Source organism: Plodia interpunctella, chromosome 2 (assembly GCF_027563975.2).
Source record: "Plodia interpunctella isolate USDA-ARS_2022_Savannah chromosome 2, ilPloInte3.2, whole genome shotgun sequence".
NCBI classification, from domain to species: domain Eukaryota; kingdom Metazoa; phylum Arthropoda; class Insecta; order Lepidoptera; family Pyralidae; genus Plodia; species Plodia interpunctella.
Window position 1 is genome coordinate 1,347,527 of NC_071295.1, and position 12,292 is coordinate 1,359,818.

Below are 12,292 nucleotides of genomic sequence, written 5' to 3' on the forward strand. Positions count from 1 at the left end.
GCGAGTTTGGTCGAGTGGTTAATTCGTGAAAAGGCAACATTATTTGTCTACATAGCTCTCCTTGTAATAGCTAGCCAATGCAAACTATGCTATTTGCTTTACCTGTATAATTTACAATTGATTTTCTGTTTCAGACGATAGTCACAATGATTCGAAGACCTCTGTTGGAGCAGGTCAGGCATTCTCACAAAATGCCCACATGGAATAAGAATCCACATGTATGTTATTTAGAATTTATGCTGGCTAAGCCGCGGCTAAAGTTGGGCGTGCGGTTGCGCCCGCGTGAAGTTCCTTCCGTCCTTGCAAAATTGCATTTGTAGAAGTAACAAATAAATAAACTTACTTTCACATTTGTATCTACAAATTTAGAATAGGTGCAGTTGTGTTTGGTTTAGCATAAAGTTACATTGTTTTTTAAAATAAAGATAATCTATTTAACCTGGCTTCTCTAGACAAGATAATATCCTGAAACGACATCATTTTCAAACAAGCCAATCATCTAACCCTATTAATCATAAAAAAGTTAAAGCATGTTTTAATCTAAAGTATGTTTTGTCTCGTTCTGTGAAAGACAAATATTGTAAAGTGCGATAGTAATAAAACATACTCTTAGTTTAGCTTAAAGTACGCTAACTTTTTACGACCTCGGTGGCGCAGTGGTAAAGTTCTTGCCACTGAACCGAGAGGTCCCGGGTTCGATCCCCGGTCGGGTCATGATGGAAAATGATCTTTTTCTGATTGGCCCGGCTCTTGGATGTTTATCTATATATGTATTTGTTATAAAATATAGTATCGTTGAGTTAGTATCACATAACACAAGTCTCGAACTTTCTTTGGGGCTAGCTCAATCTGTGTGATTTGTCCTAATATATTTATGAATAATAGAGTAAGTTTGTAATGGAACATTTCATTCAATATTTTAAAGTAAACAAGAGCATTTGAAATTGCAACAATAAAATTAAAGACTTCACAATCATCCTTACTCACACGTTTGTAATGTAAGCATATTTTTATAGCTAGACAAAATAATTCGCGTGGACCACGCAGGCGAATTAGGCGCAGACCGCATCTACGCTGGTCAGATGGCGGTACTGGGCAACACGGCAGAAGGCCCAACAATTAAACACATGTGGGAGCAAGAGATAAAACATAGGGAGAGGTTCGAACAGCTCATCAACGAATATAGAGTGAGACCGACTCTGTTGACTCCGATCTGGAATGTCGCTGGATTTGCGCTTGGCGCTGGTGAGCTATAGTTTTTATCCTAAGTCAGATGGAGTGAGTCTTACTACTGGGAATAGGCCTTAATGAACGCCATCCTTCTTGGTCTTTTCTCTCATTTCAAAATTACAGACAATTCCATTTTTTAATAATGCTCAACATTTTTTTATCCATAAAATTTCAGGCACTGCACTCCTAGGAAAAGAGGCGGCGATGGCTTGCACAGTCGCCGTCGAAACTGTCATAGTGGACCACTACAACGACCAGCTGCGCACCCTTATGGAAGACCCGAACATAGACAAGGAGATACTGAAGACCATAACCAAGTTCAGAGACGAGGAGCAAGAACACCACGACACTGGCATAGACCACGGAGCAGAGCAGGCGCCGTTTTACAAAGCGCTTACCGAAGTCATCAAAGCGGGGTGTAAGGCGGCCATTGCAATTTCTAAGAGGGTATAGTGAGTCTGTAAATTTAGTAGGTAGAATAAAAAAATAATATATATTTTTAGAGTTATCATGTAGTTTTTTTTAGATCTTTCTTGACTTTTGCTTTCTAAAATACGCAGGGGTTTCTGTTGTAAGTTGTTTAATTAAGTAGTTAGATATCTGATGAAATACTATTGTCACGAAAGATATGGGAGGACAGAAAAACCCATAACCACTTAGTTACACATACTATACACTTTTAGGAAATACCTAGGTATTTTCTAGGTAGGTGATGATTACTATGGCTGACATAAAAATGTTCTAATTTGCCTTGGACATGGACCTTCCTCTACACCAGCTCTACACTAGCGGCGAGTTTAGTGATTTCGCCCGCGTCAGTATTATTTTAACCAAATACTTGTGAATTTACTATCTCTCTCTATTTACCATCTAAGCGTTTTCCCAGTTTCTTCCTCAGTCGTCGGAGTCCAGGGTCCCCGTTTTCGTTTCCACTTCGTTCGGTCGTTGCCATCCCTATTTAGACTATTGGCACGCATATCATCTCTAACGTTACAGTATTACCATATCTAAAAATAAGAAAATGAAATTTACCTCCTTCACAATTCCGTCCCTGGTACCCGGGCGGACACGAGCACACACCAGGCGCAGTGCAATTCCCGCCATTCACACACTGAGGGTAGCACAATGCTGTTTTACAATGCTGTCCCATGTACCCCTCAGGACATTGGCAAATCTTCTCGTGGTTGCACCAGCCCTGGTTGGCGCATTTCTTGTCGCACTCGGGGTCCGGCCCTGCAGTATTAAAAAAATTAAATTAAAAAAATATATAGGTAGTAAGTTACAGCATTCGATTTATAAAGAAATTTGGATGTTTAAAACTAAAATACTCAACTATATAAATGGCCTATACAATAAAATCTTGCAGTGAAAGTTGCAGTAAATAAGAACAGGTACAGTCGACTGCACATCAACATTTTATGGGGGAAATAACAGTTTTATTCATTCATTCCAAATTAGCCTTTATTGCCGCAAAAGGTCTATGCAGGGTAAGTTTATATGCGGTTGAATATATAGGATGGTATAACTCTGTACTGTAAAGTTAGTAGTTTATGACTAAGAAGAGTTAGCTTTAGGTTAATAGATAGATGACAATTTGAAAGCGGTTTATCGATGGATAGAGAGTGATGAAGACTCAATTATTTACTTTATGTTTTGCTATAACATTAGCACATGGTAGGTAGGTATATAGTATAGTAAATAATTTCTCAATACTATTGCAGTACCAGACCACAAATCTAAAGATACAATATGCGCCTAGATACATGAGACCTGGCTGACGCGTCTATGGTTTGCCTGCGCATGCGCAATAGCAAAATGGCCCATAAATGATCTACTGCGCAAACAAACCATAAAAGCGTTAGGTCTCATCTTTCGTGGCGCACATCGGCGCATAATTCATTCTGCATCCTGTAAAAGACACGTCTAAATAAAATAGGCTTTTTTTTCATCACTTATGTCGGAGGTCTCGACTTCGCTCGGGTAAAACCATAGTAAATTGTATATCTAAACCTTCCTCAGGAATCACATTATCTATTAAAAACCCCTCGTCAAAATCCGTTGCGTAGTTTTAAAAATCTAAGCATATATCTAACAGACAGCGAAAAGCGACCTTTTTTATACTATGTATATGTTTTGATAGCTTATAAATATGTACTAAATCGAACACATAAGATAAAATTTTGTTTCAAGGATTTTTTTAAAACAAGCATAGAAAATTTGTTTTGGATAGATGTAACTGGAAATCAACTTCAAACAGATTTATGTAGCAGTTAATTATATGAATATGATATTTTGTTAAAAAGTGGTGAGAGAGGCCTTAATTACATTCAGTTTTATATGTTAAGATTTTCAAAATGATTGGAAGGAAGTAAGAAATAAAAAAGCAAGCAGTACCCACCTAAAAACGCAAATGCTGTGAGCAGAGGCACCGCGCGCGTACCGGCAGGATCCGTCAGTCCAGAAAAAACAATGCATTGTTATTACGCCGTTCACATTACAGCACAGACAGACATAATTTGCCGCGAACCACATGTCAGTAAGGTAAATCAAAAAGATTTGGATTTGGACGCAGATGTGAGCACGAAGACGTAAAGTCCAACTTTCGTTTTTCTTATAAGCCTTATTATTTAGGTACTGGACGTATGTAATCTGTGCTGTATGTAAACAATCTTTCCATGGTTCTATGAATTTAGAAAAATGTTCAAAATTACTTTAGTATAGGTTTGAATTCGACTAATATTTTATTTATTTTTATCTAATGGTGAAGATGGCTGTGATACGACGAATCTGGAGTACGTTGAATACAGAACAAACCATTTAAAATTTTTGGGGTTCTAATTATTGTTTGCCCCAGGCCTTTGGATACCTAGCTACGCCACTGTACAAGCTTTATATCCTGTGTTATAAGTGGGCCGCATCTAAGTCTGTGTACCTAGAGCCGTTTTCTTTAGTCCATTGGGCGCGTTATTTACGACTCAAATGTTATGTCTAACTCGTAAACCCTAATACAATGCGTCTATAAAGACCCAATGATGTATTGTTTTACGGAATAATGTACAAGTGAATATTTCTATATACATATGTACGTTGAAATCTGATGTTGTTATTTTTATTTGTTTAAACGTAACGTATATGAAAAATAGGCGATTTATATAAAAATACCTCATTTTGTTACATTTTTTTTTGTTCATTGTCTTGGCTTGTTATTTGATAATAGGTACCTAAGTAATGCATGTAGCATGTGACGTTGTTAAGATCAATATAGTTTTATTTTTAATGGAAAAATTTATAATTAAAGATAAGCACAGATCAAAAAAAAATGGCTATAAAATCATTATAGGACATTTTTTTTGGATAGATGTAAAACATATTATATATCAAGTTTTTAACGCTCCGCTTACTCCACGAGTATTTTTCAAGAGTGTAAATAGTATGCACTGAACAGTTACTGACATGTCGGTTCACAAGACAATCTAAATGTATGCGTTATTAGTAGCAAAGCGAACTCTCTATAACGGATGAAATGCAATGCTTTAGTTCCGAGGCTTGCCGGCATGGGTCGTTGTATGAAACAGAAAGCATGACTCACATTAATAAGCTTAAAACGATTTTGCACATGTTACATTAAATTAAAAAGTATATAAGTAAGCATTGCGTCGTGTGTTTTTGACAGTTTTGCTTCAATTTTTATGTAAGTAAATAATTATGTAACATGACTTGATCAATAAATTATGTCATCAATGTAGAAACCCATGAATGTTGGTGTTTGAAAAACCCATGTGTGGTTTTGCGAAACTAACAAAAATACAGACGCGTAAGTGTTAAAAATGCGTTGGCGATACTATACCTGTCCTTTCTAAATACACACCTCTCTGTGCGCATTCCTTTTTTAGGTTTAACCTCAAGGGGGTACCTTTTAAAGACACGTTATTGTGAACGGTCTTCAGTTCTAAACTGATGCCGAAGGTTGCGACCCCGCTGACATTGCCCATACAAGGCAACGATACACTGAATTCTGGGGACAAATTTGACATTCACGTTATTTGGCTCCGAAGGACCTATTTGGTCCTTCGAAGACAACGATGTCCTGGCGACTTTTTGATAAATTATTTTTATGGTATTTTGTGCTGACAGAACTATGACTCTTACACTAATAAATAAATGTTTTATCTGTCTCTTCTTCTTATTTTTAAATATGTACAATGTATGTACGTACATCATTACTAAGTTTGCATCTTAGTAATAATGTACATTGTATATATTTAAAAATAGGATTAAGTAACATAAAAACATTAGAACAAAAACATTAAACATTAAAACATTAGAAAAAGTTTAGAAGATTAAAAACATTTTTGGCGTAAAAATGTTCCATCTTATGTTATGACCATCATAGGCCTAGGTTGTTTAATGCAATCTTTTGTGCAAATACAAATTTTTTGTAAAACACAATTAATAATATTACAGTGCACTAAATATTACCTTTGGGGGTCTTCGGCACTCGTCCTCTAGTTTTAATGGAAAGAACTGGCGGCTTCATTATCTTCAGATCTGATGATGAGAGTGTCTCAAAGTTGTACTCGTATCGCTTTTTAGACTTCCACGTGAAATTCACGTAGTTCACTTCTGAAGGAATCACCGGCAGTTTCAACGAGAAGTTCGGGTCTAGGATGTAGGATTGCACATTGCCGTCGATTATTGCGAATATTTTCATTGCTAGACCTGTAGTAAGTAAAAAGTTTTGGTGTCCTATTCATCTATATGCAGGTGTGGACAAAAGGCACATAAGAAGAAAGTGACAAATTCAAGAAATATAACTTAAACTACTAAGTTCAAGAAAGATTTTATCTGCATTTGTATCAGTTTCAAGTGATAATTGAATGTCAGAGTCAGAATTCAGAAGTGGGATCGAATCTTATTAGAAAGTATTGGACTTAGTCTCAGATCCACAAAGAAGCTATATTGGAAAACAAGTCTTTTAGTCTGCGTCTCGTCTCCAAGACTTTGATCAGAAGTAGAACCTTTAGAGAAACTTACCGCTGAACATTCGCACTTGTCTCTCGTCAATCCACAGCGATATATCTGTATGATATCTGACGTCAGGTTCTGGATCCTTGTATACTCTCCGGCCTGACCCCAGGGCTAGGGACAGGGCCAGCGCCACGCCGGCCGCCAGACGGGCGCCCGTCGACGCCGACCGCCACATGCTCAACAAATAACACATTCATAAACAACTGGACCTTTGAAGTTCTAGAGGATGATAGGAGTAGAGATGGAGAAGTCTCAAGCTACTTATCTAAAGGTATGCAAAGGGAAAAAAAGACTTCCTTCAAGTGAAGATAATATCGTGAGAAAACTTATACGCTGTTAACAAAGTATAATCGGATGGTTACCTATAAGACAGTCAAAGAAAAACCTGATATTTTAAACCTATTTATAAGATTGCATTGTCAATTTCCCAGGTTTCTACAAATAATATCCGCGCTTTAGTCCTACAAGATTTGTTAGACTTAGGTGTTAGGTATGAAAGTGTTAAATCTTAATTTATGCAAGTATATCACTACTTGTGACTTATGAGGAAGAAATCCGGAATACGCTCAGAAGAGAGAGAGAGAGAGACCACTTATCATAATTTTTTCATGTCCGCAAGGATTGAGGAGCAACTTCTGAATGTGCAGATAACGTAGCATATGTGAACGCGCCCGAGCCTGATCATCATAAAATGTAAGCTCAACAAGTGGTCAAGTTAAACGCCGTGAAAAATACACACAATAATAACCGTGTAAGTGGCATATAATTTGTTTTAATGCGTACAAAATATGTTTCGACCGTCGCCGATCGCCCAAAAAATAAAAATAAATAAACAAAATTATCACAGTTAATATAATTGATTGGACCGTTTGGACGTGCTTCCACAGGTATCACCGTGAGAAAAGACCGGAGCTTAGAAAAAACGGACAACTTCATTAAATATCCCCTGTCAAAAGTAATGTCTACTAGTTTTTTCTCGCTCCCGATGTCAAATTAAACGTACAAAAGGTGTTAACAAAAAAAGTACTCGCTTCTATTTGTAGGGATGCTCAACAGTTTTATAAGAAGCACTTTTTGTATATTTGACGCAGTTGGATGACGTTTTGCATGATAATTACATGTATCTACTTTAAATCATACAAAAAGAACTTTCGTTTCTATTTTTTTCTTTATATTTAATTTTCAAGTAAATAAATTGATTTTTTTTATAAACAACAGGACACAGGTCGAATAGCTGTTAAAAAGAGAAATAAGCAACAAACCAAAACACTACTGGGCGCCAATTTTTTATCGGATAACTATTTTTTTTGCTGCTAATATATCTATGAAATAAACACGTAATTATAACATATCTGGTGGGTCAATGGTTAAATTATCAAATAAATAACGAGTATGTAAGTCAATTTATTATATACGGAACATCATTACCAGATAACCTCAAATTAACGTAAGATATGATAAAACAAGTATGTTAAATATTATATAATTACGAAATAAAAACAAAACATTATGAATTGTTTTTATTTCGTCTGATAATTATACTAATTAACATCAAAAGCATTACTGTACTTGCAATTATGCACCACTTCTGACTTGGCAAAGGAGTATATAGTTTCCATTGTCTTTTTATAGTCCATAATAAAGGGCAAGCAATTTTAATTTAGAATAAGACCTGTTTCTCACACCACAATTGGGTCTGTAGAGCACAGACACGATTATACAGATATAAGGATGCAAAAATTAAATGTAACATTAGGCGTGGGGTTTGCAAAAGTTAGGTTAGGTCATTCGCACTCGGACCTTTTATCGCGGCTGCAGGATGTTCCAGACTGCGAGGCAGACCTTCCTACTAATAAATAAACGCTGTGGCATGATTTTACAAGTTTTGAGGTATCGGTTGTAAAATTTGAAAAGAAAATTGGGAAGTTATTTAAAAAGGTTAAGATGTAAACTGAAGAAAGAACACAGAAAGACTTAATAAAAATTTTACAGCTACTTAATAAAATTTTCACGAAAAATCAGGAAAATCATTTGAGGACCTGCAACATTAATCGTGAGAATGAAAGATTGACAATCACACAGACACCACAAGAGAGATCCACTACTACTGAACCTGTATCTTAAACTATATTCTCCACTTATCATACACATAATCGGATCCTAGAAGTTATTTAAAATAAACTTTAACTGATACAAATGTTTATATCCAAGTAAAATAAATAAACAACGCACAGTTGGGTACCCCTGGGCACTTGTTGAGCTAACCTGCTGCCCATACGATACCCGTTCGGAACAGGTAACAGAGTAAAAAGTAAAAAAATAATGTCCGGCGCACACGGCCGCTCCTGCACCTCGCCACTCAACCCGTGTCCTATGTCATCAGATCATTTCTGATACGGCTTCTTATTTATCACTATCTCATTTATTTCAATTGATTGTGTGAACTTAAAATTATTTACGTGTGGAGTTTTTATATTTAGAACAATTATTAAATTTCTTTTCTCGTTACAAATCTTAAAAATTTCCAGAAACAAAAAGTATATATGAAGCCGGTTTTATAATTGCACATGCCGCCTTGAACCTGATTTAGCATAATCGGATAAAATTAGCCGATCTCAGCCGTGAGCAGTGCACCGTAACTTAACATATGATCCCCTAAGCCCCTAATAATAACCCGATATGTTTACATGTGCCAGATAGTAATGTTTACATTCACGCTTTTAATCTCTATTTTTTCTAATTAAAGAACTTCATTGATTTTCGTACTGGCTGTCTCAAAGCCGAAAAAATATTGCTTGCTCTTTGTTTGCCAAAACCAACAAGTATTATTTACACCATAAGTACTCCTGTCACGTATCAATTACTCTATCCACAACATCATTAGTTAATTTTCTTTAATGAACAAATACCTATCATCGAAATGCAGTTAATTTCGTATCGATCGAACAATTAACTGCCAAGTGGGATCAATGATCTTTATTTACAGATAGCTGTTATCCTGATCGAAATTCGCGACAAGGATGAATTAAAAATAAAACAATTTTCTACCTGGCTTAGGCTGAAACTTTTCACTTTCGTTGCGTTCAATTTGTTGTCACAATTTCACATATATACAAGTCCACAAAAGTTTCGCGGTTTTCGGTATATTTCGAAGTTTTTTCACGCGAGGCCGCCAGTCGTGCGTATTTGTCTGCGGCCGCAGTAGAACTGAATCCGTTGTAAACCCGACACAGACTCGTGCGTTTATCAATCAAACAGACACGCCACTTTCAACTCTGTTCACTTGCAATAGAGTTCATTCGGAATACTTGGTTCATAGGTCGTTCTGTTGTGGACGTGATCCTTCCAACAATCGTCCTATCCTACTGGATCCTGAAGATCAAACAGAATGCTGCCTACTGACTTCTGAAAATTGACGTTCAAATATGAATTTTTAGTATTTTGCATATTAGAGTTAGATATGCTTATCGTATTCGGCATTAAGTTTTTGAAAGCAAAGTCATACATTGCACAAGTTTGCGTCAGTAAAGTTCTCTTAAATAAACTTTTTGAATGGAGAAGTAAAACATTTTAAGCTTGGTACTTATATAATGAATGAAGGACGGGTTACAGGTTGTAATGACTGACTAGATATGAGGACAATATCATTCATCGTGAAATCACAAATTTCCATGACAAATCCTTAATATTAAAAATAATTTTCTAGTCCTCAAATAGGTAATGTTCAGAACATTCCGAAAGAAAGCTCCAAGTAACTTGGGCTGCAACTTTTTCTTTTCATGAAAAGAGCGTACGTCGGTTTGGTTTCCTTCCTTGGTTACCTACTGATTAGTGCTTTTCTTCACAAAACATCTACTAAACCAGTCCATGCCAAAATTTTTCTAAAGAAACCAGTCTTCTCGTTTGTGTTATTGGGTGAGTGATCCGATTCTTCAGAACGGACTATTCTCCATCTATGGAATTCTAAATGTTATTGATAGTTTAAAACCACATTGTAAAACAAAGTCGCCCCGCTGTCTGTCTGTACCCGAATGTGTTCCTGGACACATTCACGGTCATAACATCGCCGAAGGTATAAAACTTTGAAGATTCAGTTGTCACTGCCTACTTGACGTCAACCCTCTTTAGAAATGCTGTTGTTGCATATCAAAATGGCTATGAAAACAATAAACAACAGTCAGTAGGTACCTATATATTCATCCTATCGCTTTGTCGTTGATGTGGTGTATTGGAATTTACCCATAGGCCGACAATAAGCGACAAATACTGTTTCCTAAAATTTTTTCACAAGAACATTAACTTCAGTGCACGAAGAAGCCTTTTTCTTTCTTTCTAAGCATCTACAAGAGTTTTAGTGGACTTGCAGACCATTTAAAGGCTGTGAGTGGAATAAGCAAATAATTTGTTGGTCATTTAATTAAACCATATTAACTTTTTAAAGCCCTCGCAACAGTGTATTTCAGTGCCAGTAACAATAAACCGTTAATGAGGATGCACAATTGAAACTAATTGAAACATACCCTCTACGAAAAGGTTACGCCTGACCAGCGCCTGCAATTATTACTTGAGCGTTGTTGCTGTGTTCAATTTCTGTCTCGATGTAAAAACGTTTTTGATGTTATACTCACTGTCAATATTCATCTGAAAATCAAGGTAAAGGTAAGTGTTTGGTCCCCTGAGTTGTTTTATTTGGGTTAGATTTTCTTCTTTCTATTCCTTAATTTCTTCCTTATGTTTGTTACGAATGGTTTATCGATAGAAAAGGATTTCTATGGATAATATATTTCTTTCTTTGATAGATGCATTTTCATATTAATTAAGTACTATCGTCATATGAGGCAGTGGCAAAATTAACGAGCAGAACAGTGATAGATGGCTGACATTTTTATAATAAACTTTCAATAAAAGTGATAATAAACTTCTTTCATATTTTTCATGGTGCTTTTTTGATGAAGAATAATATTTCAACAAATATGACCACCCCAGTCATCATAATGTGTGCCACCCTCATGCGGTGACCACTTGCCATCAGGCGGACCACATGCCTGTTTGCCTTTTAAGTAGTATAAAAAAATGTTTTCCTAACAGGGTAGCGGTGGGGTAGAAATAAACAAAACCTGAGAATTTCTTAAAATTTATTTTCTATGCAACATAAAAAAATATTTATCATAGTTACACAATAAATTACAGTTACTTAATGCAAACTAAATGTAAATTATTATAATTCGTGAACAAAACATCTGCACTAGGTCACAGTTACCAAATTCGAGTCAGTTATAATAAGTTTTACAATTTGTCATGGTGCAACTTTCAATTTTAATCTTTTAATAATTATATATAAATGCAACACATGTCTAATTCAACAAAATACCTCCAATGCCGGTTAAAAGCTTGCTTAGCAAATATTACAATTTACAAACTATGAATGCATTATGAAACAAATTAATATTATTATTATACCAATTTTAAATGGCCAAAAGCAAAATTTTGATTACCTATATCCTAATAAACAGTTTGAATTTAAAATAGACACAACGGAGATAATAAAATTGACTCTTGATACAACATGTAACATTATTCACCGCGTGCATAAAAATCAAGTAAATGCTTAGAAAACTGTTTGAAATAAGTATTAGCCCAGGCCAAACGTTTACAACTAACACCGTTAATCAATAACATGTAGGTACTTTGTCAAATACAATAATTATAAGATTTATAAGCAATTTTAAAAAGTTTAATATACCTACTAGTATTTTGTAATTAACGCAAGATGAGTGTAAACTAGAACACAGAATTAGAGGCACTAAATTAATATCGCACAAGTAATACGTATTTTAAAGATGTCTGAAAAACCAGAAATCTATTAAACTTTGCGAGTTTTATCGTTAAGAAGTAACGTTTCTCTAGGCTCCAATTCTTGAGTCCAGTTTACTAAATACACGATATACACAACGGCTGCCTGTCGAATTGTAACAATATTTTAGTTATGATTAAAAATGGATTAAAATACATACAGTTATTAGTCTTAGAATCA

The 12,292-nt window shown here is 35.5% G+C and overlaps 2 protein-coding genes across 4 annotated transcripts in view; one reads left to right on the forward strand and one right to left on the reverse strand.

The window, feature by feature from the left end:
* Coq7 (Coenzyme Q7) overlaps positions 1–1,738 on the forward strand; it is a 4,995-nt gene extending 3,257 nt beyond the window's left edge. For both annotated transcript variants that reach the window (XM_053765571.1, XM_053765562.1), the window contains exons 2-4: positions 135–218; positions 1,017–1,245; positions 1,406–1,738. In XM_053765571.1, the coding sequence (XP_053621546.1) occupies positions 147–218; positions 1,017–1,245; positions 1,406–1,683 (579 nt within the window). In that variant the 5' untranslated portion in view covers positions 135–146 and the 3' untranslated portion in view covers positions 1,684–1,738. The remainder of the gene's footprint in view (positions 1–134; positions 219–1,016; positions 1,246–1,405) is intronic.
* Positions 1–9,470, reverse strand: part of shf (shifted) — an 11,463-nt gene extending 1,993 nt beyond the window's left edge. Inside the window, exons 1-5 of one of the 2 annotated variants that reach the window (XM_053765552.1) lie at positions 9,307–9,470; positions 6,265–6,434; positions 5,710–5,949; positions 5,099–5,245; positions 2,263–2,463 (exon numbers count right to left, since the gene is read on the reverse strand). In XM_053765552.1, the coding sequence (XP_053621527.1) occupies positions 2,263–2,463; positions 5,099–5,245; positions 5,710–5,949; positions 6,265–6,433 (757 nt within the window). In that variant the 5' untranslated portion in view covers position 6,434; positions 9,307–9,470. Of the gene's footprint in view, positions 1–2,262; positions 2,464–5,077; positions 5,246–5,709; positions 5,950–6,264; positions 6,435–9,306 lie in introns of both variants that reach the window. The other variant, XM_053765542.1, reaches the window with a different exon arrangement.
* Positions 9,471–12,292: the final 2,822 nt, after the last annotated feature.